Source organism: Pelodiscus sinensis, chromosome 16 (assembly GCF_052426305.1).
Source record: "Pelodiscus sinensis isolate ZL-2025 chromosome 16, ASM5242630v1, whole genome shotgun sequence".
Lineage (NCBI taxonomy): Eukaryota > Metazoa > Chordata > Testudines > Trionychidae > Pelodiscus > Pelodiscus sinensis.
Window position 1 is genome coordinate 845,780 of NC_143067.1, and position 25,940 is coordinate 871,719.

The 25,940-nt window shown below is 75.2% G+C and overlaps 1 protein-coding gene across 4 annotated transcripts; it reads left to right on the forward strand.

The window, feature by feature from the left end:
- The first annotated feature begins 876 nt into the window (after nt 1–876).
- RGS14 (regulator of G protein signaling 14) lies at nt 877–25,005 on the forward strand. Of its 4 annotated transcripts, none has more exons than XM_089769391.1 (15): nt 891–1,200; nt 4,035–4,056; nt 5,051–5,205; nt 7,632–7,724; nt 8,138–8,299; nt 9,798–9,947; nt 10,197–10,317; nt 12,179–12,315; nt 12,386–12,589; nt 16,179–16,255; nt 17,777–17,903; nt 19,093–19,171; nt 23,331–23,389; nt 23,566–23,686; nt 24,069–25,005. In XM_089769391.1, the coding sequence occupies exons 1-15, from the start codon at nt 1,156–1,158 to the stop codon at nt 24,311–24,313; spliced, it is 1,797 nt and encodes a 598-aa protein (XP_089625517.1). In that variant the 5' UTR covers nt 891–1,155; the 3' UTR covers nt 24,314–25,005. The 4 variants fall into 4 exon arrangements, with proteins under 4 accessions (XP_089625520.1, XP_089625517.1, XP_089625516.1 ...); XM_089769390.1 differs by having other exon boundaries at nt 892–1,200; nt 19,090–19,171; XM_089769393.1 differs by having other exon boundaries at nt 895–1,200; nt 8,138–8,281; nt 19,090–19,171.
- The last annotated feature ends 935 nt before the right edge of the window (nt 25,006–25,940 follow it).

A 25,940-nucleotide genomic window follows, 5' to 3' on the forward strand; every position in this document is an offset into this window, starting at 1 on the left:
CCGGGGGGCTGGCGACAGGAGCCGGGCACTGGGCCGGGAGGCTGGCACCAGGAGCCGGGCGCTGGGCCGGGGGGCTGGCGTCAGGAGCCGGGCGCTGGGCCGGGGGGGCTGGCGTCAGGAGCCGGGCGCTGGGCCGGGGGGGCTGGCGTCAGGAGCCGGGCGCTGGGCCGGGGGGCTGGCGTCGGGAGCCCGGTGCTGGGCCGGGGGGCTGGCGTCAGGAGCCCGGTGCTGGGCCGGGGGGCTGGCGTCAGGATCCGGGCGCTGGGCCGGGGGGCTGGCGTCAGGAGCCGGGCGCTGGGCCGGGGGGGCTGGCGTCAGGAGCCGGGCGCTGGGCCGGGGGGCTGGTGACAGGAGCCGGGCGCTGGGCCGGGGGGGCTGGCGTCAGGAGCCGGGCGCTGGGCCGGGGGGCTGGTGACAGGAGCCGGGCGCTGGGCCGGGGGGCTGGCGTCAGGAGCCGGGCGCTGGGCCGGGGGGGCTGGCGTCAGGAGCCGGGCGCTGGGCCGGGGGGGCTGGCGTCAGGAGCCGGGCGCTGGGCCGGGGGGCTGGCGTCAGGAGCCGGGCGCTGGGCCGGGGGGCTGGCGTCAGGAGCCGGGCGCTGGGCCGGGGGGGCTGGTGACAGGAGCCGGGCGCTGGGCCGGGGGGCTGGTGACAGGAGCCGGGCGCTGGGCCGGGGGGGCTGGTGACAGGAGCCGGGCGCTGGGCCGGGGGGGCTGGCGTCAGGAGCCGGGCGCTGGGCCGGGGGGGCTGCTGACAGGAGCCGGGCGCTGGGCCGGGGGGCTGGCGTCAGGAGCCGGGCGCTGGGCCGGGGGGGCTGGCGACAGGAGCCGGGCGCTGGGCCGGAGGGGCTGGCGACAGGAGCCGGGCGCTGGGCCGGGGGGGCTGGCGTCAGGAGCCGGGCGCTGGGCCGGGGGGCTGGCGTCAGGAGCCGGGCGCTGGGCCGGGGGGGCTGCTCTGGCCAGCTGGGGGGGGTGCTGCAGGCTGGGAGGGAGGTTCCTCTGCAAACCCCCATTCTAGCTGCGGTTTGGTCTCCATAGAGACACTTCCTGCAGGAGGTAAAAGCGGTAGTGGCAGCCTGGGAGCTGGCAGTGCCGTGCCGCGGTCCCCGCAGCTGCAGGCCTGTGCCGGGCTCGCCCCCAGCCCCGCGCCCTGCTGAGGATGCCCGGGAAGGCCAAGCAGCTGGGCCTCCCGAGCGGCCACCTGGTGAGTGCCCGGTGGGCGGAGCCGCGGGCGCCCCTGAGCGGGGGGGGATCCCGGGCCGGGGTGGCAGACCGGGCAGGGCGGGGGCTGCACCCCTCTACCGGGCGGGGGGGTCTCTGGCCGGGCGGAGGCTGCACCCCTCTACCGGGCGGGGGGTCCCTGGCCGGGCGGAGGCTGCACCCCTCTACCGGGCGGGGGGGTCCCTGGCCGGGCGGAGGCTGCACCCCTCTACCGGGCGGGGGGGTTCCTGGCCGGGCGGAGGCTGCACCCCTCTACCGGGCGGGGGGGTCCCTGGCCGGGCGGAGGCTGCACCCCTCTACTGGGCGGGGGGTCCCTGGTCTGGCAGGCGCTGCAGGAAGGGCGGGGCTGCACCCCTCTACCGGGCGGGGGGGTCCCTGGCCTGGCAGGCGCTGCAGGAAGGGCGGGGCTGCACCCCTCTACCGGGCGGGGGGTCCCTGGCCGGGCGGAGGCTGCACCCCTCTACCGGGCGGGGGGGTCCCTGGCCGGGCGGAGGCTGCACCCCTCTACCGGGCGGGGGGTCCCTGGCCTGGCAGGCGCTGCAGGAAGGGCGGGGGCTGCACCCCTCTACCAGGCGGGGGGGTCCCTGGCCGGGCAGGGGCTGCAGGAAGGGCGGGGGCTGCACCCCTCTACAGGGCGGGGGGGTCCCTGGCCTGGCAGGTGCTGCAGGAAGGGCGGGGCTGCACCCCTCTACCGGGCGGGGGGGTCCCTGGCCTGGCAGGCGCTGCAGGAAGGGCGGGGGCTGCACCCCTCTACCGGGCGGGGGGGTCCCTGGCCGGGCAGGGGCTGCACCCCTCTACCGGGTCACTAGGAAGCCCAGCCCAGGTGGCCTGCAGCAGAGGGAGGGGGCTGGCTGCTCTCCTGCCCCACGGGGAGGTGGCGGATCAGGCTCCCCCCCGCAATGGCTCGGCGCAGCCCCCTCCGCCCTCCCCACATCGAGGGCGCTGAGCAGTGACCGAGCAGCCCATGTGCCGAGGGGGTGGGTCAGCGGGGTGCAGGCGGGCAGGGGCGAGGCCTGAACGGCTGCGGCCCTGGCAAGCCTGGGTCCAAGCAGAGCCCAGGCCTGGCTAGCAGGGCAGGCGTCTTCGGGTTGGGCCTGAGGGGCATCACGGCTGCTGGGGGTGGGGGGCTGCAGGTTGGGATCATTGTGCAGGAGCAGAGTGGGGGCAGGGGGAGCCTGGGCTGGGGTGGTAGGCGGGCAGGGCGGGGGGGATCCCGGGGTGGCAGGCGGGCAGGGCGGGGGGGATCCCGGGGTGGCAGGCGGGCAGGGCGGGGGGGATCCTGGGCCGGGGTGGCAGGCGGAGGGGGGGGATCCCGGGCCGGGGTGGCAGGCAGGCAGGGCGGGGGGCCAGCGTCTAAGAGGGAGTGAAAAGTCTCGGAGGGGCAGGCTGTCGGCCTAGAACTGGGCCAAGGAGCCGTCGTCCCTTAGAGACGGCTCCAGACATCATGGAGGGCCCTGAGTGTGGCCGGGCACACCCGGGTGAGCCGCGCCCGCGCCCGGCCCTGGCAAGCCCTGGGCTGCTGCCCAGCCTCCAGCGAGGATGCCAGCTGTGCGTCTCCGGCCTGGCTCCCTCCCGGCTGGCCCGTGGGGCAGCAGGGCTGGGCGCTGGGGTGGCAGGAAACACTCCGCTCCCGGAGAGCCCGGCCCCAGCCGCAGCCCTGGGCACCCTGCCACAGGCAGCCCCTGTGCTGGCCAAAGAGCTCGCGGGGCCCCAGGCAGCGCACTGGGGGGGCAGGGCCGTGCAGCCGGGCGGCTCCCAGCCAGGGCAGGCAGTGCGGGGCCCAAGGCCGGGCCTGGTCAGCTCTGTCCCCACTGGGGCGTGGCCCTGCGTTGGGACGGGTGTGGCTGGGCCTGGCCTGCTGGAGGCTCAGCCCGGAGAGCGCACGGCCTCCCCTGCTCTCTGCCCGGCTGTGGGTGGGGGGCCCCACTCGGGGGAGGCGCAGGGGCTGTGGGTGGGGGGCCCCACCTGGGGGAGGCGCAGGGGCTGTGGGTGGGGGGCCCCACCCGGGGGAGGCGCAGGGGCTGTGGGTGGGGGGCCCCACTCGGGGGAGGCGCAGGGGCTGTGGGTGGGGGGCCCCACCCGGGGGAGGCGCAGGGGCTGTGGGTGGGGGGCCCCACCCGGGGGAGGCGCAGGGGCTGTGGGTGGGGGGCCCCACCCGGGGGAGGCGCAGGGGCTGTGGGTGGGGGGCCCCACCCGGGGGAGGCGCAGGGGCTGTGGGTGGGGGGCCCCACTCGGGGGAGGCGCAGGGGCTGTGGGTGGGGGGCCCCACCCGGGGGAGGCGCAGGGGCTGTGGGTGGGGGGCCCCACCCGGGGGAGGCGCAGGGGCTGTGGGTGGGGGGCCCCACCCCGGAACGGGAAGGTGGCTTGCTCTAGGCTGTGACTTCCTCTCCCTTTTCCTGCCCTTCCTGCGCCCCAGCCGGCTGCTGCAGCGTCATCCCTGATAGCATCAGCCCTTCCTCAGCCACGGAGCACAGCCTCCCAGCCCGCCCTGCCCCACCGGAGATACAGCGCCTGGCCCTGCGCCCGTGCCAGGCATGGCCCCCCTGCCCCCTGCCCCCGCACCAGGCATGGCCCCCCTGCCCCCTGCCCCCGCACCAGGCATGGCCCCGCATGCCCCCTGCACCCGTGCCAGGCATGGCCTCTCCCCCCAGCCCTTCCGTGGCTCCCTGGGTGGTCTTCCCTGAACCCCTCTCCTCTCCTCTGTGGCCTGTGTCGTTGCCTCCCCATCCCTTGCCCCAGGGGCTGCCTGGGCTGGTCCCGCTGCCCCCGTAGCTGCAGGCCTGGGGTCCTGGCTGACCTGTCCTCTTGTCCCTACAGGGCCTGGCTGTGTCTGCTGGAGGTGAGTTAAGCCCTGCCAGGGGATGGGGTGGGGAGCGTGTCTGTGTTGTGATCCCCGCACAGACTCTAGGGGTATTGACCGTTACCCAGTCCCTAGGGCCCGGGGAAAAGGCCCCTCTGGGGGCCGGGAAAGCCCTTCCCCACGGCCTCAGGGCTGAAGGTTTTGCAGGCCCCCAGCGAAAGGCCGACACAGTGGCCTGTCCCGTGGTGTGTTCCCAGCGTCGCTGGGTGGCCTGTCAGGGTCAGGGCCCTTTGGGGACCCCAGCTTCTGCTGGGTGTCCCTGCGGAGTGGGGAGGTCGGGCAGCTGGGAGCTGGGCTGTGTCCCAGAGCTGGTGTCCCTGGGACTCCCGGTTAGAGACGCCGCTGAGTCCCACTCAGCTGGACCGGAACCGACTCTTTGCTCCCAAGCCGAGCCTGCCACCAAGTTCCTGACCAAGCCGCCTGCCACCCCTGCCGGAGTCCTGGCCCGCCAGCGGGGCCGGCGACAAGCCCAGAGAGCCGCGAGGATGCCCACGCCCAGCGGCAGGCAGGTCGGCTCTGTGTCCGCCTGGCACTGGGGCCTGGGGCAGGGAGGCCTCTGCCGACACCGCGCAGTGCAGGGCTCCTGCTGCTGCACAAAGGCCTCGGGGGCCCACGTGACGGCAGGAACAGCCTGAGCCGCAGAGCTGAGCAGTAACTGGCCTGCCTCAGTGTCCAGAGCCGCTGCCCCCGCCTGGCCCACACACGCCTGGGCAGGCAGAGCTCCCTCCTACCCGCACCCCCCGGAGAGGGCTGTAACCTGCTTCCCCTGCCCCTGGGCTGTTCCCTCCTGCTGGGAGACTCGCCCCAGCATCAGGCAGGCGCCCCTCGGAGCTGTGCCAGGCTCCCGCTCTGCCGGCTGGCGTCCTGGGAGCTCAGAGGGGCCCTAGGTCTGGCCCCCGCTCCGGAGTGCCTGGACAGCACCCCACACGGCCCCTGCAGCAGGCAGGCTCTGACCCCGCTCTCTGCCCCCCAGAGTTAAACAGCTCGGGGGCCCGCGGCAGCAGCCACAGCGTGAACAGCCTGCCCGGTGCCCAGCGTGCAGCCAGCACGGCAGAGCTGCCCGTGGCCCGCTGGGCCGAGTCCTTCGAGACACTGCTGCAGGACCGGGTGGCCGTCACCTTCTTCACCGTGAGTGCCAGGGTGTGCCCCCGCCCGCCCAGCCAGGCCACGCCCCCGCCCCCGCCCCCGCCAGCTGCTGCCAGGGAGCCCTGAGCCTGGGGTGCTGGACGCGCCCTGGCCAGTAGCTCTCTGGCCCAAGGCATGGGCTGGAGCTGGGTTGGGGCCTGTCCTCCTGAGCACCCAGCCCGGCCCTTCGGGCCCCCGTGCCTGGCCTGGCTGTACCCCTGCTGCCCAGGAATCCATGGGCATCGTCCCCAGAGCTGGGGCTCCCCCAGTGCTGACTGGCACCCGGTAGGGGGGCTGGGCAGGGCTTGAGCTGGCAGTGCCAGGCGGGGGCTGGGCTGGCAGTGCCGGGAGGGGGCTGGGTTGGCACACGGGGCGGGGGCTGGGCTGGCACTCCGGGCGGGGGTTGGGCTGGCACACGGGGCGGGGGCTGGGCTGGCACTCCCGGGAGGGGGCTGGGCTGGCAGTGCCGGGAGGGGGCTGGGCTGGCACTCCGGGCGGGGGCTGGGCTGGCACTCCGGGAGGGGGCTGGGTTGGCACACGGGGCGGGGGCTGGGCTGGCACTCCGGGCGGGGGTTGGGCTGGCACACGGGGCGGGGGCTGGGCTGGCACTCCCGGGAGGGGGCTGGGCTGGCAGTGCCGGGAGGGGGCTGGGCTGGCAGTGCCAGGAGGGGGCTGGGTTGGCACACGGGGCGGGGGCTGGGCTGGCACTCCGGGCGGGGGTTGGGCTGGCACACGGGGCGGGGGCTGGGCTGGCACTCCGGGCGGGGGTTGGGCTGGCACTCCGGGCGGGGGCTGGGCTGGCACTCCCGGGAGGGGGCTGGGCTGGCACACGGGGCGGGGGCTGGGCTGGCACTCCGGGCGGGGGCTGGGCTGGCACTCCGGGCGGGGGTTGGGCTGGCACACGGGGCGGGGGCTGGGCTGGCACTCCGGGCGGGGGCTGGGCTGGCACTCCGGGAGGGGGCTGGGTTGGCACACGGGGCGGGGGCTGGGCTGGCACTCCGGGCGGGGGTTGGGCTGGCACACGGGGCGGGGGCTGGGCTGGCACTCCCGGGAGGGGGCTGGGCTGGCAGTGCCGGGAGGGGGCTGGGCTGGCACACGGGGCGGGGGCTGGGCTGGCACTCCGGGCGGGGGCTGGGCTGGCAGTGATGGGCGGGGGCTGGGCTGGCACTCTGGGCGGGGGCGGGGCTGGCACTCCGGGCGGGGGCGGGGCTGGCACACTGGGTGGGGGCTGGGCGGGAGCTGGGCTGGCACGCCGGGCGGGCGCTGGGCTGGCGTGACAGGCGGGGGCAGGGCTGGCTCTCCGGGCAGGGGCTGGGCTGGCTCTCCGGGCAGGGGTGGGGCTGGCGTGACGGGCGGGGGCTGGGCTGGCACGCCAGGCGGGGGCTGGGCTGGCACGCCGGGCGGGGGCTGTTCTGGCAGTGACGGGCGGGGGCTGGGCTGGCACTCCGGGCGGGGGCGGGGCTGGCACACTGGGTGGGGGCTGGGCGGGGGCTGGGCTGGCACGCCGGGCGGGGGCTGGGCTGGCACGCCGGGCGGGGGCTGGGCTGGCAGTGCTGGGAGGGGGCTGGGTTGGCACACGGGGCGGGGGCTGGGCTGGCACACTGGGTGGGGGCTGGGCGCGGGCTGGGCTGGCACTCCGGGCGGGGGCTGGGCTGGCACTCCGGGCGGCGGCTGGGCTGGCACACTGGGTGGGGGCTGGGCGGGGGCTTGGCGGGGGCTGGGCTGGCACACCGGGCGGGGTCTGGGCTGGCACACTGGGTGGGGGCTGGGCGGGGGCTGGGCTGGCACGCTGGGCGTGGGCTGGGCTGGCACGCCGGGCAGGGGCGGGGCTGGCACGCCGGGCGGGGGCTGGGCTGGCACGCCGGGCGGGGGCTGGGCTGGCACGCCGGGCGGGGGCTGGGCTGGCACGCCGGGCGTGGGCTGGGCTGGCACGCCGGGCGGGGGCGGGGCTGGCACGCCGGGCGGGGGCTGGGCTGGCACGCCGGGCGGGGGCTGAGCTGGTACTCCGGGCGGGGGCTGGGCTGGCACTCCGGGCGGGGGCGGGGCTGGCACGCCGGGCGGGGGCTGGGCTGGCACTCCGGGCGTGGGCTGGGCTGGCACTCCGGGCGGGGGCTGGGCTGGCACGCCGGGCGGGGGCTGGGCTGGCACTCCGGGCGGGGGCGGGGCTGGCACGCCGGGCGGGGGCTGGGCTGGCACGCCGGGCGTGGGCTGGGCTGGCACTCCGGGCGTGGGCTGGGCTGGCACGCCGGGCGGGGGCTGGGCTGGCTCTCCGGGCGGGGGCGGGGCTGGCACGCCGGGCGGGGGCTGGGCTGGCACTCCGGGCGGGGGCTGGGCTGGCACTCCGGGCGTGGGCTGGGCTGGCACGCCGGGCGGGGGCTGGGCTGGCTCTCCGGGCGGGGCAGTGGCACTGTCCCTCTCCCGCTCCGCAGGAGTTCCTGAAGAAGGAGTTCAGCGCGGAGAACGTGTACTTCTGGCAGGCGTGTGAGCGATTCCAGCAGATCTCAGCCAAGAACACGCAGCAGGTACCGGGTCAGCCAGGCGCGCGGAGGCACATGCCAGGGCATCCCAAGGGCCTGCGTCGCTCGGACCCTGCTCAGCCTGTGCCAGTGCTGGAGGGCGGGAGAGAGACAGACCAAGCTGGTGTCGTGTCCTTAGCATGGTGAGGACAAGGGGCCGTGGTCTCGCAATGGGACCTTGGAACCCAGGAAGATAATGCCGCCCCCACATGAAAATAACCAGTGGAACTCATTGCCATTGGATGCCAGGGAGCCCAAGAACTAGCGAGAGCCTGGCCAGGCATATGGATACCATGGCTGTGCAGGCTTAGGCCAGCTCTGACCGTTAGGGATCATGGGGAGGGCTCCTCACCCTCCACCCATCTGGGGCTGGGGTGCCCTGGGGTGCCCTGCTCTGGGGTGATCCCTCTGTCTCCCAGCTGGCCCAGGAGGCCCGGCGGATCTATGACGAGTTCCTGTCCAGCCACGCGCTCAGCCCGGTGAACATCGACCGGCAGGCCTGGATCGGGGAGGAGATGCTGGCCACGCCCACCCCCGACATGTTCCGCCTCCAGCAGCTCCAGGTGCCTGCCCCCAGCCAGGTGCAAGGGGAAGGAGCTATCCCCAAGGCCCGAGCTCGGGACGCATCCCCTCCCCCCAGCAAAAGCTGAGAGTGGGGGTGGGAGTCCAGAGCCCCTGGGCTGGGGGTCCTGGCCTGCGGGGCTCTCTGGGGGTGGGCGGGTCTCTGGACGGGGGGGCCGGGTCTCTCTGGGGCTGGGCGGGACTCTGGACGGGGGGGCCGGGTCTCTCTGGGGGTGGGCGGGACTCTGGACGGGGGGGCCGGGTCTCTCTGGGGCTGGGCGGGACTCTGGACGGGGGGGCCGGGTCTCTCTGGGGGTGGGTGGGTCTCTGGACGGGGGGGCCGGGTCTCTCTGGGGCTGGGCGGGACTCTGGACGGGGGGGCCGGGTCTCTCTGGGGCTGGGCGGGACTCTGGACGGGGGGGCTGGGTCTCTCTGGGGCTGGGCGGGACTCTGGGCGGAAGGGGCCGAGGGACCGGGTCTCTCTGCGGGTGAGCGGGGCTCTGGGTGGGGGGGGTCTCTGGGGGTGGGCAGGGCACTGGGTGGGGGGGGCCAGGGGACCAGGTCTCTCTGCGGGTGGGCGGGGCACTGGGTGGGGGGGGTTTCTCTGGGGGTGGGCGGGGCACTGGGTGGGGGGGGCCAGGGGACCAGGTCTCTCTGCGGGTGGGCGGGGCACTGGGTGGGGGGGGTTTCTCTGGGGGTGGGCGGGGCACTGGGCGGAGGGGGCCAGGGGACCGTGTCTATCTGCGGGTGAGCGGGGCTCTGGGTGGGGGGCGTCTCTCTGGGGGCGGGCGGGACTCTGGGCAGGGGGGGCCAGGGGACCCGGTCTCTCTGCGGGTGGGCGGGGCTCTGGGTGGGGGGGGCTCTGGGTGGGGCACTGGGTGGGGGGGGTCTCTCTGGGGGCGGGCAGGACTCTGGGCGGGGGGGGCCAGGGGACCAGGTCTCTCTGCGGGTGGGCGGGGCTCTGGGTGGGGGGGGGTCTCTCTGGGGGTGGGCGGGGCACTGGGTGGGGGGGGCCAGGGGACCAGGTCTCTCTGCGGGTGGGCGGGGCTCTGGGTGGGGGGGGTCTCTCTGGGGGTGGGCGGGGCACTGGGTGGGGGGGGTCTCTCTGGGGGCGGGCAGGACTCTGGGCGGGGGGGGCCAGGGGACCAGGTCTCTCTGCGGGTGGGCGGGGCTCTGGGTGGGGGGGGGGTCTCTCTGGGGGTGGGCGGGGCACTGGGTGGGGGGGTTTCTCTGGGGGTGGGCGGGACTCTGGGCGGGGGGGCCGGGGGACCGGGTCTATCTGCGGGTGAGCGGGGCTCTGGGTGGGGGGGGGTCTCTCCGGGGGCGGGCGGGACTCTGGGCGGGGGGGGCCAGAGGACCCGGTCTCTCTGCGGGTGGGCGGGGCTCTGGGTGGGGGGGTCTCTCTGGGGGTGGGCGGGGCACTGGGGGGGGGGTTTCTCTGGGGGTGGGCGGGGCACTGGGTGGGGGGGGTTATCTGGGGGTGGGCCACCCGGTGCTGACAGGTCTCTCCCGGCTCAGATCTTTAACCTGATGAAGTTTGACAGCTACGCGCGCTTCGTCAAGTCCCCGGTCTACCTGGCGTGCGCGAGGGCCGAGAGCGAGGGGCAGCCGCTCCCCGACCTGCCGGCTCACTCCCGGAGCAGTAGCCCGCCCCCCGACCTCGGCAAGGTACCAGCTCCCGCCCCCAGCCCACCCCTGGGGTCCAGGCGGGGCTGCTGGGTGGAGGCGGACAGGGGCTCCAAAGTGGAGAGGTGACGCAACCCACCTAGGGTCACGAATTGGGGCCCGGGGTCACGACCCCGGCGGCTCCTCCAGCGTGCCAGCTGTGCTGAGGACCCGGGGGGTGCTCTGGGGATTCGCATTCTTGGGGGCGACCCCGAAGCTCCCTGAGCCGAGCTCGGCCTCTCGCGTCCCTAGAAGGCGAAGCTGAAGCCGGGGAAGTCCCTGCCGCTGGGCGTGGAGGAGGCTGGCAGCGGCGCCGGCAGGAGCCCCCGGAGGTCCTTCCGGAGAGCGGAGCGGAGAGAGCCCTCGTGGACAGGTGAGTCCCACGCCGGCCGCCTGGCTCCCGGCCGCTGGCCCGCCAAGGCTGCCTCTTGTCCTGACGTCCGTCCGTCTGTCCGTCTGTCTGCCTGGCTCCCGGCCGCTGGCTCGCCAAGGCTGCCTCTTGTCCTGACGTCCGTCCGTCTGTCCGTCTGTCTGCCTGGCTCCCGGCCACTGGCCCGCCAAGGCTGCCTCTTGTCCTGACGTCCGTCCGTCCGTCCGTCCGTCCGCCTGGCTCCCGGCCGCTGGCCCGCCAAGGCTGCCTCTTGTCCTGACGTCCGTCCGTCCGTCCGTCCGTCCGCCTGGCTCCCGGCCGCTGGCCCGCCAAGGCTGCCTCTTGTCCTGACGTCCGTCCGTCCGTCCGTCCGTCCGCCTGGCTCCCGGCCGCTGGCCCGCCAAGGCTGCCTCTTGTCCTGACGTCCGTCCGTCTGTCCGTCTGTCTGCCTGGCTCCCGGCCGCTGGCCCGCCAAGGCTGCCTCTTGTCCTGACGTCCGTCCGTCCGTCCGTCTGTCCGCCTGGCTCCCGGCCGCTGGCCCGCCAAGGCTGCCTCTTGTCCTGACGTCCGTCCGTCTGTCCGTCTGTCTGCCTGGCTCCCGGCCGCTGGCCCGCCAAGGCTGCCTCTTGTCCTGACGTCCGTCCGTCTGTCTGCCTGGCTCCCGGCCGCTGGCCCGCCAAGACTGCCTCTTGTCCTGACGTACGTCCGTCCGTCTGTCCGTCTGTCTGCCTGGCTCCCGGCCGCTGGCCCGCCAAGGCTGCCTCTTGTCCTGACGTCCGTCCGTCCGTCCGTCCGTCTGCCTGGCTCCCGGCCGCTGGCCCGCCAAGGCTGCCTCTTGTCCTGACGTCCGTCCGTCTGTCCGTCTGTCTGCCTGGCTCCCGGCCGCTGGCCCGCCAAGGCTGCCTCTTGTCCTGACGTCCGTCCGTCTGTCCGTCTGTCTGCCTGGCTCCCGGCCGCTGGCCCGCCAAGGCTGCCTCTTGTCCTGACGTCCGTCCGTCTGTCCGTCTGTCTGCCTGGCTCCCGGCCGCTGGCCCGCCAAGGCTGCCTCTTGTCCTGACGTCCGTCCGTCCGTCCGTCTGTCTGCCTGGCTCCCGGCCGCTGGCCCGCCAAGGCTGCCTCTTGTCCTGACGTCCGTCCGTCCGTCCGTCTGTCTGCCTGGCTCCCGGCCGCTGGCCCGCCAAGGCTGCCTCTTGTCCTGACGTCCGTCCGTCCGTCCGTCTGTCTGCCTGGCTCCCGGCCGCTGGCCCGCCAAGGCTGCCTCTTGTCCTGACGTCCGTCCGTCCGTCCGTCTGTCTGCCTGGCTCCCGGCCGCTGGCCCGCCAAGGCTGCCTCTTGTCCTGACGTCCGTCCGTCCGTCCGTCTGTCTGCCTGGCTCCCGGCCGCTGGCCCGCCAAGGCTGCCTCTTGTCCTGACGTCCGTCCGTCCGTCCGTCTGTCTGCCTGGCTCCCGGCCGCTGGCCCGCCAAGGCTGCCTCTTGTCCTGACGTCCGTCCGTCCGTCCGTCTGTCTGCCTGGCTCCCGGCCGCTGGCCCGCCAAGGCTGCCTCTTGTCCTGACGTCCGTCCGTCCGTCCGTCTGTCTGCCTGGCTCCCGGCCGCTGGCCCGCCAAGGCTGCCTCTTGTCCTGACGTCCGTCCGTCTGTCCGTCTGTCTGCCTGGCTCCCGGCCGCTGGCCCGCCAAGGCTGCCTCTTGTCCTGACGTCCGTCCGTCCGTCCGTCTGTCTGCCTGGCTCCCGGCCACTGGCCCGCCAAGGCTGCCTCTTGTCCTGACATCCGTCCGTCTGTCCGTCTGTCTGCCTGGCTCCCGGCCACTGGCCCGCCAAGGCTGCCTCTTGTCCTGACGTCCGTCCGTCCGTCTGTTTCCTAGAGGGGGGAGATGGCAGTGGTGGCCTGTCCCTGTGGCGTGAGTCCCAGGGCTCCCTGAATTCCTCCGCGAGCCTGGACCTGGGCTCCCTCTCGCCGTCCTGCAGCAGCAGCAGCTTGGCCGGCAGCTCCCAGGCAGAGGTGAGTGCCCTGGCGCGGGGCCGGCTGCGTGGCGGCGCCGCCCTGGCCTGACGCTGCCTCTTGCCCGCAGAGCGCCCGCCAGAGCCCGGGCAGCGGCGAGCCGGAGGCGCAGGCCGGGCCCAGCAAGTACTGCTGCGTGTACCTGCCGGACGGCACGGCCTCGCTGGCCGCGGTGCGGCCCGGCCTCTCCATCCGCGACATGCTGGCCGGCCTCTGCCAGAAGCGCGGCTTCAGCCTGCCCGACATCAAGGTCTACCTGGTGGGCAGCGAGCAGGTAGGGCCTGGGGGGGTGGACGGGCCCCGCTCTGACGGGGGGGGCTCGGCCGGGGGGGCCCTGGCGCTGACGGGGGCGGCTCGGCCGGGGGGCCCCGCTCTGACGCGGGGGGCTCGGCCGGGGGGGCCTGGCGCTGACGGGGGCGGCTCGGCCGGGGGGGCCCTGGCGCTGACGGGGGCGGCTCGGCCGGGGGGGCCCTGGCGCTGACGGGGGCGGCTCGGCCGGGGGGGCCCTGGCGCTGACGGGGGCGGCTCGGCCGGGGGGGGCCTGGCGCTGACGGGGGCGGCTCGGCCGGGGGGGGCCTGGCGCTGACGGGGGGGGCTCGGCCGGGGGGGCCCGGCGCTGACGGGGGGGGCTCGGCCGGGGGGGCCCGGCGCTGACGGGGGCGGCTCGGCCGGGGGGGGCCCGGCGCTGACGGGGGCGGCTCGGCCGGGGGGGCCCGGCGCTGACGGGGGCGGCTCGGCCGGGGGGGCCCGGCGCTGACGGGGGCGGCTCGGCCGGGGGGGGCCCGGCGCTGACGGGGGCGGCTCGGCCGGGGGGGGGGGCCGGCGCTGACGGGGGCGGCTCGGCCGGGGGGGCCCTGGCGCTGACGGGGGCGGCTCGGCCGGGGGGGCCCTGGCGCTGACGGGGGCGGCTCGGCCGGGGGGGCCCTGGCGCTGACGGGGGCGGCTCGGCCGGGGGGCCCTGGCGCTGACGGGGGCGGCTCGGCCGGGGGGGCCCTGGCGCTGACGGGGGCGGCTCGGCCGGGGGGCCCTGGCGCTGACGGGGGGGCTCGGCCGGGGGGGCCTGGCGCTGACGGGGGCGGCTCGGCCGGGGGGCCCTGGCGCTGACGGGGGCGGCTCGGTCGGGGGGGCCCTGGCGCTGACGGGGGCGGCTCGGCCGGGGGGCCCTGGCGCTGACGGGGGCGGCTCGGCCGGGGGGGGCCCGGCGCTGACGGGGGGGGCTCGGCCGGGGGGGCCCGGCGCTGACGGGGGCGGCTCGGCCGGGGGGGGCCCGGCTCGGCCCGGGGGGGGCCCGGCGCTGACGGGGGCGGCTCGGCCGGGGGGGCCCGGCGCTGACGGGGGCGGCTCGGCCGGGGGGGCCCGGCGCTGACGGGGGCGGCTCGGCCGGGGGGGCCCGGCGCTGACGGGGGCGGCTCGGCCGGGGGGGCCCTGGCGCTGACGGGGGCGGCTCGGCCGGGGGGGCCCTGGCGCTGACGGGGGCGGCTCGGCCGGGGGGCCCGGCGCTGACGGGGGCGGCTCGGGCGGGGGGCCCTGGCGCTGACGGGGGCGGCTCGGGCGGGGGGGCCCTGGCGCTGACGGGGGCGGCTCGGGCGGGGGGCCCTGGCGCTGACGGGGGGGGCTCGGCCGGGGGGGCCTGGCGCTGACGGGGGCTCGGCCGGGGGGGGGCCCGGCGCTGACGGGGGCGGCTCGGCCGGGGGGGGCCCGGCGCTGACGGGGGCGGCTCGGCCGGGGGGCCCTGGCGCTGACGGGGGCGGCTCGGCCGGGGGGGCCCGGCGCTGACGGGGGGGGCTCGGCCGGGGGGGGGCCCGGCGCTGACGGGGGCGGCTCGGCCGGGGGGGGCCCGGCTCGGCCCGGGGGGGGCCCGGCGCTGACGGGGGCGGCTCGGCCGGGGGGGCCCGGCGCTGACGGGGGCGGCTCGGCCGGGGGGCCCGGCGCTGACGGGGGCGGCTCGGCCGGGGGGGCCCGGCGCTGACGGGGGCGGCTCGGCCGGGGGGGCCCTGGCGCTGACGGGGGCGGCTCGGCCGGGGGGCCCGGCGCTGACGGGGGCGGCTCGGGCGGGGGGGCCCTGGCGCTGACGGGGGCGGCTCGGGCGGGGGGCCCTGGCGCTGACGGGGGCGGCTCGGCCGGGGGGGGCCTGGCGCTGACGGGGGGGGCTCGGCCGGGGGGGCCTGGCGCTGACGGGGGGGGGGGCTCGGCCGGGGGGCCCGGCGCTGACGGGGGCGGCTCGGCCGGGGGGGGCCCGGCGCTGACGGGGGCGGCTCGGTCGGGGGGGCCTGGCGCTGACGGGGGAGGCTCGGCCGGGGGGGGCCCGGCGCTGACGGGGAGGCTCGGCCGGGGGGGGCCCGGCGCTGACGGGGGCGGCTCGGCCGGGGGGGGGGGGCCCGGCGCTGACGGGGGCGGCTCGGCCGGGGGGGGCCCGGCGCTGACGGGGGCGGCTCGGCCGGGGGGGGCCCGGCGCTGACGGGGGCGGCTCGGCCGGGGGGGCCCTGGCGCTGACGGGGGCGGCTCGGCCGGGGGGGCCCGGCGCTGACGGGGGCGGCTCGGCCGGGGGGGCCCGGCGCTGACGGGGGCGGCTCGGCCGGGGGGGCCCGGCGCTGACGGGGGCGGCTCGGCCGGGGGGGCCCGGCGCTGACGGGGGCGGCTCGGCCGGGGGGGCCTGGCGCTGACGGGGGCGGCTCGGCCGGGGGGGCCTGGCGCTGACGGGGGCGGCTCGGTCGGGGGGGCCCTGGCGCTGACGGGGGCGGCTCGGCCGGGGGGGGCCCGGCGCTGACGGGGGCGGCTCGGCCGGGGGGGGGCCCGGCGCTGACGGGGGGGGCTCGGCCGGGGGGGGGGGCCCGGCGCTGACGGGGGCGGCTCGGCCGGGGGGGGCCCGGCTCGGCCGGGGGGGCCCGGCGCTGACGGGGGAGGCTCGGCCGGGGGGGCCCGGCGCTGACGGGGGCGGCTCGGCCGGGGGGGCCCGGCGCTGACGGGGGCGGCTCGGCCGGGGGGGGCCCGGCGCTGACGGGGGCGGCTCGGCCGGGGGGGGCCCGGCGCTGACGGGGGCGGCTCGGCCGGGGGGGCCCTGGCGCTGACGGGGGCGGCTCGGCCGGGGGGGCCCTGGCGCTGACGGGGGCGGCTCGGCCGGGGGGCCCTGGCGCTGACGGGGGCGGCTCGGCCGGGGGGGCCCTGGCGCTGACGGGGGCGGCTCGGCCGGGGGGGCCCTGGCGCTGACGGGGGGGCTCGGCCGGGGGGGCCTGGCGCTGACGGGGGCGGCTCGGCCGGGGGGGCCTGGCGCTGACGGGGGCGGCTCGGTCGGGGGGGCCCTGGCGCTGACGGGGGCGGCTCGGCCGGGGGGGGCCCGGCGCTGACGGGGGCGGCTCGGCCGGGGGGGGGCCCGGCGCTGACGGGGGGGGCTCGGCCGGGGGGGGGCCCGGCGCTGACGGGGGCGGCTCGGCCGGGGGGGGCCCGGCTCGGCCGGGGGGGGGGCCCGGCGCTGACGGGGGCGGCTCGGCCGGGGGGGCCCGGCGCTGACGGGGGCGGCTCGGCCGGGGGGGCCCGGCGCTGACGGGGGCGGCTCGGCCGGGGGGCCCTGGCGCTGACGGGGGCGGCTCGGCCGGGGGGGGCCTGGCGTGGGGGGCCCGGGCGGGGGGCTGACGGGGGCGGCTCGGGCGGGGGGCCCTGGCGCTGACGGGGGCGGCTCGGCCGGGGGGCCCTGGCGCTGACGGGGGCGGCTCGGCCGGGGGGGGCCTGGCGCTGACGGGGGCGGCTCGGCCGGGGGGCCCTGGCGCTGACGGGGGCGGCTCGGCCGGGGGGGGCCTGGCGCTGACGGGGGCGGCTCGGCCGGGGGGCCCTGGCGCTGACGGCGGCTCCTGCCTGGCTCTCCCCAGAAGGCGCTGGTGCTGGACCAGGACAGCTCCGTGCTCACGGACCAGGAGGTGAAGCTGGAGAACAGAGTCAGCTTCGAGTGAGTGGCAGCTGCTGGCGCCCTGGAGCCTCCCTGCCCCCCAGACCTGCCTGGCTGCCCCGGCCTGAGGCGAGGAGGGAGCCGGGGCTCAGACCACCAGCCAGCTGGGCAGGCAGGAGCAAGGTCCTCTTCTGCCCCTGCCCCACACAGCCCCGTCTGCTCAGCTTCTGCCTCCCCACGCTGCCCAGCCCTGCCCCACACAGCCCCGTCAGCTCAGCTCCTGCTTCCCCACACTGCCTGGCCCTGCCCCACACAGCCCCGTCAGCTCAGCTCCTGCCTCCCCACACTGCCCGGCCCTGCCCCACACAGCCCCGTCTGCTCAGCTCCTGCCTCTCCACACTGCCCGGCCCTGCCTCACACAGCCCGGCCCTGCCCCACACAGCCCCGTCAGCTCAGCTCCTGCCTCCCCACGCTGCCCGGCCCTGCCCCACACAGCCCAGCCCTTCCCCACACAGCCTCGTCTGCTCAGTTCCTGCCTCCCCACACAGCCCGGCCCTGCCCCACATAGCCCCGTCTGCTCAGCTCCTGCCTCCCCACACTGCCCGGCCCTGCCCCACACAGCCCTGTCAGCTCAGCTCCTGCCTCACCACACTGCCCGGCCCTGCCCCACATAGCCCCGTCTGCTCAGCTCCTGCCTCCCCACACAGCCCGGCCCCGCCCCACACAGCCCCGTCTGCTCAGCTCCTGCCTCCCCACACAGCCTGGCCCTGCCCCACACAGCCCCGTCTGCTCGGCTCCTGCCTCCCCACACAGCCCGGCCCTGCCCCACACAGCCCCGTCTGCTCGGCTCCTGCCTCCCCACACAGCCCGGCTCTGCCCCACACAGCCCTGTCTGCTCAGCTCCTGCCTCCCCACACAGCCCGGCTCTGCCCCACACAGCCCTGTCTGCTCAGCTCCTGCCTCCCCACACAGCCCGGCTCTGCCCCACACAGCCCTGTCTGCTCAGCTCCTGCCTCCCCACACAGCCCGGCCCTGCCCCACATAGCCCCGTCTGCTCAGCTCCTGCCTCCCCACACAGCCCGGCCCTGCACCACACAGCCCTGTCTGCTCAGCTCCTGCCTCCCCACACAGCCCGGCCCTGCACCACACAGCCCTGTCAGCTCAGCTCCTGCCTCCCCACACAGCCCGGCCCTGCCCCACACAGCCCCGTCTGCTCGGCTCCTGCCTCCCCACACAGCCCGGCCCTGCACCACACAGCCCTGTCAGCTCAGCTCCTGCCTCCCCACACAGCCCGGCCCTGCCCCACACAGCCCCGTCTGCTCGGCTCCTGCCTCCCCACACAGCCCGGCTCTGCACCACACAGCCCTGTCTGCTCAGCTCCTGCCTCCCCACACAGCCCGGCTCTGCCCCACACAGCCCTGTCTGCCCAGCCCTGCCCCACACAGCCCCGTCTGCTCAGCTCCTGCCTCCCCACACAGCCCGGCCCTGCCCCATCCTGCTGTCTCACCCCACCAGGCCTTGCCACACCCTGCCCTGCATGGCTCATCCCGTCCCATGCTTCCCTCCTCTCTGTCTTCGCAGGCTGGAAATTTCCCCCCTCAGTAAGACTGTCCGGATCACCGCCAAGTCGACCAAGTGCCTGCGGGAGGCGCTGCAGCCCGTGCTGGGGAAGTACGGCGTGGACGTGGGGCGGGTGCTGCTCCGGCAGGTGAGCGCTGGGCTGCCCTAGGAGCGGCAGACGGGGCCGTTCTCCCAGTGCTGGGCGTCCACCCCCGCCTGGGGCCGCGGGCACAGGGGTAGCTCTGCCCCGTGCAGAACGCAGCCCATTGGCCAGCCCCCGGCTTGTCCTGCAGTCGGTGCCCAGCCCCAGACTCTGCTCTGGGCTCTGGCTACGTGGCCTTCCCCGGGGCTGCCTGCCCGCCCGTGGGCAGAGCTCCCCCCCCCGGGCGCTGGCCTCCCGCCCGTGGGCAGAGCTCCCCCCCCGGGCGCTGGCCTCCCTCCCGTGGGCAGAGCTCCCCCCCCCGGGCGCTGGCCTCCCTCCCGTGGGCAGAGCTCCCCCCCCCGGGCGCTGGCCTCCCGCCCGTGGGCAGAGCTCCCCCCCGGGCGCTGGCCTCCCGCCCGTGGGCAGAGCTCCCCCCCCGGGCGCTGGCCTCCCTCCCGTGGGCAGAGCTCCCCCCCCCCCGGGCGCTGGCCTCCCTCCCGTGGGCAGAGCTCCCCCCCGGGCGCTGGCCTCCCGCCCGTGGGCAGAGCTCCCCCCCCTCCGGGCGCTGGCCTCCCGCCCGTGGGCAGAGCTCCCCCCCCCTCCGGGCGCTGGCCTCCCGCCCGTGGGCAGAGCTCCCCCCCCCCCCCCCTCCGAGCGCTGGCCTCCCGCCCGTGGGCAGAGCTCCCCCCCCGGGCACTGGCCTCCCGCCCGTGGGCAGAGCTCCCCCCCCTCCGGGCGCTGGCCTCCCGCCCGTGGGCAGAGCTCCCCCCCCCCCCGGGGGCAGCTCCCCCCCCCGGCGCTGGCCTCCCGCCCGTGGGCAGAGCTCCCCCCCCCCTCCGGGCGCTGGCCTCCCTCCCGTGGGCAGAGCTCCCCCCCCTCCGGGCGCTGGCCTCCCGCCCGTGGGCAGAGCTCCCCCCCCCCCGGCGCGCCTGGCCTCCCCCCCCCCCGCCCGTGGGCAGAGCTCCCCCCCCCCCGGGCGCTGGCCTCCCGCCCGTGGGCAGAGCTCCCCCCCCCGGGCGCTGGCCTCCCGCCCGTGGGCAGAGCTCCCCCCCGGGCACTGGCCTCCCGCCCGTGGGCAGAGCTCCCCCCCCCCCCCCTCCCAGCCTGCGTGTGGCTTGTGTCCTCGCTGCCAGAGCCGACTGTCTCCTCTTGCTGTCCCGTCCCATTGACCCCCCACCCCGTTGTGCTGCAGCAGGGGCAGCCGGCAGCCCTGGACCTGCAGAAGTTGGTCAGCACTGTGGCTGCTCAGAAGCTCGTCCTAGAAGCTGCGCCAGGTATGTCTGCAGGGCGAAGCAGCCGGCCGCCCTGCTGCCTGCTCAGACCAGTGCTAAGCCTGTGTCCAGCCCAGGGCCTGCTGGGCAGGGTCCCCTGGGAGCTGAGCGCATGTGTGGCTGCCCAGCAGATGCCAGTGCCACCTAGCCGCTTTGCAGTGCTCACAGCTAGGTTTGTGTCTCTGCTGTGGTGCACATCCCCACGGGCCTCAGAGCACAGAACATTATTCCTCGCATGGGTGGGAAAGGTTAGGTGGCTCATTGCCTGTGGGACGGGCACTCGGGTACTTTGCCCTTCCCCAGTCAGCCCTCGGCCTCTGCAGCTGTGGGTGCAATGTGTCTCGGCTCCAGTCACCATGGACTCCCACAGCAGTGAGTTCCCCAGTTATCATGTGTGACGGCGAGTTGGGGTTCCCCCTGGTCCTGCAGCCCCGTAGCAGCCAGAACAGACCCCACCAGCCAGTAGAACAGGGGGGTTTATTGCTTCTCCAGGATACAGCATAGATGTGATGTGGCTACCGGAGTCAGGGCCAGGACGCCTCAGACCCCTTGGGTTAGGGTTCCATCACCTCCCTCAGGGTCTGTCTACACTACCCCGCTAGTTCGAACTAGGAGGGTAATGTAGGCATACCGCACTTGCAAATGAAGCCCGGGATTTGAATTTCCCGGGCTTCATTTGCATAAGCCGGCCGGCGCCATTTTTAAAACCCCGCTGGTTCGAACCCCGTGCAGCGCGGCTACACGGGGCTCGAACTAGGTAGTTCAGACTAGGTGTGGAACGAGGTGTACCAGTAGTTCGGACTAGGAAGCCTAGTTCGAACTAGGAGGGTAGTGTAGACATACCCTTAGACCCTCAGCTTAGGCTGTTTCCTTCATGTTTCCCAGCCAACAACTGCCCAGCTCCCAGCCCTGCCCCCAAACCAGGTGCCCCCCTCCGCCCCCCTCCCTTTGTCTCTCCCCGGGAAGAGCCTTGTTACCTGCTCAGGCCGGGCCTGGGTGTGTGGGCCGATGCCCACGTGGGAATCGCACCTCAGCGCAGGGGCCCCGGGCACAGAGCAGACAGGCCCCCAGACGTGCAGCTGACCAAGTGGGTCTTTGCTCACGAAGCTTCTGCTCCAACACTTCGGTTAGTGCCACAGGACTCCTCGCCGCCTTTGCAGATTCAGACTAACACGGCTCCCCTGATACTTAGCCCCCCGCTGCGCCACAGCTCCCCCTCCGAGAGCGAGCTGAGCAGGGTCACTCCGCTTGTGACCTGGGGAAGGTCGGGGCCCCTGCCTGGGAAGCCTCAGCAGTAACATGGGTGCCCCCCTTGGCTCAGGCCTGCCACGCGCTGCCCTGCAGAAGCCGGCTCTGCCCTGTTCGGCTGCTGCACGGCTGGGAGGGGCCTGCGTGGGCCCCCTCTCTGCGGTGGTACCAGCCCTTCTGCTCCCTTGGGCTCTGGCCAGGGTCTCTCTGGCCGAGGAGCCTTTCTCAGGAAGCCAGGACGTCTTCCACCTCCGACGCTCCATCCAGGGAGGTCTCCCCCTCCCAGAACTCTCTCAGCAAGCCCAGGGGGTCCTTCCCCCTCTTCACCCTGGCTCCATCGGGGAGACCCTGGCAGACCCTCAGGGCACCTCCCTGTGCAGACAGCGGGGGGCAGGTACTCGTCCCAGTCCTGCGGGTGCTGGTGCATGGAGGCCTCCAGCATCTGCTTCAGGGTCCCCTGGAACCTCCCCACCAGCCCGCTGGGCCGGGCGCCCTACACGGAGGCCCAGGTGAGCCGGGCCCCGTGCGTCTCCCACAAGCACCGGAGCGGGGCCGACGTGAAGTGGGGTCCCTGGTCCATGAGGACTCCTGGGGGACCCCCCCCCACTGAAAAGGGCCAGCAGTGGGTCTGCCCCCGTGTCTGCTCGCTAGGGGGCAGGGCCAGGGCCCCGGGGCAGTGGGGAGCCGTATCCATGGCTACCAGGGTGTATTTGCTCCCCGTCCGGGTGGCCTGGCCGACAGGCCCCGCTATCTCTAATGCTGCCGTCTGGAAGGGCCCCTCTAGATGGGGTAGGGGCCTCCAAGCACCTTTCCTCCCATCTTGGGCCTTCCCCCCCCTCTGGCAGGAGTCGCAGGCCCGGCCGTCCCGCTGCACGGCTGTAAATATCCCCGGCCAGTACAAGGCCTGAAGCAGCCTCAGCCGGGTGCGCTGAATACCCCGGTGCCCCGCGAATGGGACATCAGGGGCCAGATACAGCAGCTTGCAGCGATACTTTTGGGGAACCACCAGCTGCCTCTGGACCCCCCCATACCCTCCCCTTCCCGGGGGGGGAGCCATTCCCGGAACAGGACTCCCACAGGAATCTCTCCTGGATGCCTCTCCCCAGGGCTGAGCTGTGCTGAGGCCAGTCCAGTCCCTCAGCAGCTGCAAGGAGGGATCTGCCTGCACCTCAGCCTGGAATTCCACAGCTGGGGCAGGGATCGGGACCCCCGCTTGCCTTGTTCTGGGGCTCTAGCCCTGCTGGGCCCCGTGTCTGCTGGGATGGGGCCCTGAGCCCGGGCTGGCTCTGGCTACGGGCGGTGACCTGTGGGGTCCGTCTGGCCACTCCTCTAGGTCACCCCCCATCAGCACCTCCATGGGCAAGTGCTGGTGACCCCCACTTCCTTGGGGCCTCCTTAGCCCCCCATTTCAGATGCACCCAGGCTACAGGCACCTTAAACGGGGACCGTCTGTGCCCCTCAGGGTCAGCTGAGTGTTAGGGATCATGTGGTCTGGGGCCACGATCTCGGGCCAGGCCAGCGTCACCTCCGCCCCCAGGGCCCAGCACCTCCCTGCCACCCACCTGCAGGGGTACGAGGCAGTCGCTCCTCAGGGGCCGCCCTGCCCCACCCGGTACACAGAGAAATCCGCCTCCCGAGGGTCAGACCTCCCGGGGAGGGGCACTGAGCATCCCCCCCCAGCTGGGGTTTGCCTGCTGGCCCCTGCCCCAGGGCAGCCTGCTCCTCCCCCAGCCCCAGCCAGTTAACCCTGGAAAGTCTCCGGTCAAGGGACCTGTCCTGGTGCCTGGTGCACTGAGCCCTCTTGTGGCCCCTTTGGCTGCAGCGCTGGCAAGTTCCGACCTGTGGGCCCTTTTGAGCCGGCTCCGCCCGGGTCCTCGCTGCTTCTCGGGGGCGCAGACGGGGTCCTTGCCTCTGGGTTCGCCCCGCAGCTGCCTCTCTCCGTCGCTCAGCCGAGACCCGGTCTCTGCGCGATTCCCTCTCTCCAGGACTCCCGTTCACCCCCGGACCGGCTCTCTGTGGACTCGTCTTGTCAGCTTCCCGGCCTCCTGGGGGTCCTCTGGCCTCAGGCTGGGCGGGCAGGCTCCATAGAACTGCTCCAGCATCATCAGCTTAAGCAGCTCCTCTGCGCTCTGGGGCCCGGCCCCGCACACCCACGTGCGGCAGGATTGCGCCAGGCGGGAGGCCAGATCCACATCGGTCTCCTGTGGCTCCTGCACCCCCCGGAACTTCCTCCAGTGCGTCTCAGGGGTCAGCCCGGACTTGTGCAGCAGGGCCTCTCTGCCCCGTTCGGAGTCGCCTGGCTGCAAATTCTCCAGCTGGTTGAGCCCCCTGCGGCCCCTGCTGGAGCCGGTCCGCTGGGGGATCCGGTGCAGCTCACAGGAGCTAAGGAACCGTCCATGTCCCCCAAGAACAGAGTCCGCCAGCCAGTAGAACAGGGATCTGTTGCTTCTCCGGCAGTGGTGGTGCCATATCATTGGGTTTGGAGGGCGGGGCGCCGACTGCACAGCTCGCCTGGGGCGCCAGTTACTGGCAGCTAGTCTAGGGCCGCCCCTGTATCTCCGGGACACAGCCCAGCACAGACGTGTGTGGCTACAGGAGTCGGGGCCCTTGGGGCGGGGGGTCCACGGCCTCCCTTAGACCCTCACTTCCCAGCCAGCAACTGCCCTGCTCCCAGCCCTGCCCCCCAGCCAGGTGCCCGTCCCCCCCCCTTTGTCTCTCCCCGGGAAGAGCCTTGTTACCTGCTCAGGCCGGGCCTGGGTGTGTGGGCCGATGCCCACGTGGGACTCGCACCTCAGCGCAGGGGGCCCGGGCACAGAGCAGACAGCCCCCCATCATGGCAGCGATGGCGGGGCTGGCCTGCCCCGTCCCCCGGGGAGGGGCCTGCGGCCTGACGGCTGCGGTGCTTGTGTTGCAGAAGAGACAGCGCCAGGCCCCGGTGACGCTGCTGTGCCTGCATCCCCCGGGCAGCACAAGGTGAGTCCTGGCCTGCGAGGAGCTGAGGGGCGCCCCAGCGAAGGGCCGGGCTGGCTTTGGGTGTGCCGGGGAGGGCTTGGGGCCAGGCCAGCGCTGGGGCATCGCTGTGCCTGGACGGGGCGCAAGGTCTCCCTGCTGGCCTGGGATTGCTGGTTCTCTCAACCTGCTCCCCCCAGGACGGCGCCCCCACGGGCATGGAGCGGGAAGCAGACGGGTTGGCAGAGGTGCCCTCCTCCGTCACCAAGTCCAGGCCAGCAGCCCCGAGGAGCATGAACCGGTGCACGTACGACTTGGAAGGTGGGAGCCTGGCATCCACCATGCTCTTCAGTAGCCCCATGTGGGGGTAGGGACCTGGGGGACAGAGCACATCCCTGCTGTGTTCAGTGTCGGAAGGAAAGGGGGGAAGCTCTGGGGGAGGGGCGTCTTAGGGCAGGAGGGGGCTGTGGGGTGGGGGAGGGCTGTCTGAGGGCAGGTGTGGGAGGGGCGTCTGAGGGCAGGAGGGCGCTGTGGGGTGGGGGAGGGCTGTCTGAGGGCAGGTGGGGGAGGGGCGTCTGAGGGCAGGAGGGGGCTGTGGGGTGGGGGAGGAGCGTCTGAGGGCAGGAGGGGGCCTGGGATGGATCCTGGGGTTTCTGGGGCAGCCTGGCTCGGCCCGTGACCCTGCTGTCCCTGGTTCCTGCAGGGCTGGTAGAGCTGCTGAACCGGGCGCAGGGCTGCCGGGCCAACGACCAGCGCGGGCTGCTCTCCAAGGAGATCCTGGTCCTGCCCGACTTCCTGCAGCTCCCGGGGCAGGACGTGTGCCCTAGCGAGGGCTCTGAGCAGCCCCACGGCTCCTGCAGGGCCAGCCCCATGCCAAGGGAGGCCGGGGCCACTTGTCCCCGGGATTCAGCCCTGACGCAGCCACCGGTTCCTTCAGAACTGCACTGAGGGGCCACCCTGCACTTCCTTCAGCCTCGAACTGTGCTCAGCCCCGGCCCTGCCGAAGTCCGCCTCCATGAACTGCCCTGGTGGAGTCAGGCAGCGCCACCTCCCATCCCCACTGCTGTGTCGCGGTGCTGTGAGTGGTGCAGCGGCTGCCAGGTGCCACCCACCAGGTGGCTGCATCTCGTCACAAGCACAGCGTGGCCTGTACATGGTGAGCCTGTACGCAGCGTGGCTGTACTCAGCGTTGCCTGTACATGGTGAGCCTGTACGCAGCGTGGCTGTACTCAGCGTGGCCTGTACATGGTGAGCCTGTACGCAGCGTGGCTGTACTCAGCGTGGCCTGTACATGGTGAGCCTGTACGCAGCGTGGCTGTACTCAGCGTGGCCTGTACATGGTGAGCCTGTACGCAGCGTGGCTGTACTCAGCGTGGCCTGTACATGGTGAGCCTGTACGCAGCGTGGCCTGTACGCAGCGTGGCCTGTACATGGTGAGCCTGTACACAGCGTGGCTGTACACAGCGTGGCCTGTACATGGTGAGCCTGTACACAGTGTGGCCTGTACATGGTGAGCCTGTACGCAGCGTGGCTGTACGCAGCATGGCCTGTACAGGGTGAGCCTGTACGCAGCGTGGCCTGTACAGTGTGGCTGGCGGTCACGCTCAAGCACTTTTTGATGTAATATAGCCCCGACTGACGACCTGCCTGGCCCCGAGCTCTGTCCTGCCACTGGGATGCGGCACAGGGCCCTGCAGAGCTGCCTGTGCCTGCACAAGGCTATGGAGAGATGGCAGCTGCCTGGGGCAGGCTCCCAGGGGCGCTGTGCCGCGGGGAGCGGGGTCCGTGCGGTGGCGGCACTGGGGGCGCTGTGCCGTGGGAAGCGGGGTCCGTGCGGCGGCGGCACTGGGGGCGCGGTGCCGCGGGGTCCGTGCGGCGGCGGCACTGGGGGCGCTGTGCCGTGGGAAGCGGGGTCCGTGCGGCGGCGGCACCGGGGGCGCTGTGCCGTGGGGAGCGGGGTCCGTGCGGCGGCGGCACCGGGGGCGCTGTGCCGTGGGGAGCGGGGTCCGTGCGGCGGCGGCACTGGGGGCGCTGTGCCACGGGGTCCGTGCGGCGGTGGCACCGGGGGCGCTGTGCCGCGGGAAGCGGGGTCCGTGCGGCAGTGGCACTGGGGGCGCTGTGCCACGGGGAGCGGGGTCCGTGCCGCGGGGAGCGGGGTCCGTGCCGAGGGGGTGCTGCCCTGTGCTGTTCTGGGAGCTGCGGGGAGGCTGCTCCTCTGGCTGGCAGGGACCTGCATCCTGCCAGCCTGGGGCCACTGTGGGACCAGCCCCCTGCTGAAGAAGCTGCTTTCAGACTGAGCTGCACCTTGGTCCCAAGGATTGTCCCCCGCCCCGCCGAGCCGCAGCCCCGGCCTCATCCTCCTGCTCCCCCCGGGCCGGAGATGCCCAGTGCCCGGGGACACGGGCCTGGCAGCACTCCCAGCCCTTGTAACTTTTGCAGCAAGCACGCTCCCCACTGCAGCCGCCACCTGGGCTCCGCCAGGGTCCGCCCCTCCCGCCTGCCCCACGCTGAGCAGTGCTGCGGCGCTGGGCTCCTCGGCCTGCGCACTCCAACCGCGCCAGCAAGGAAGGGGCCA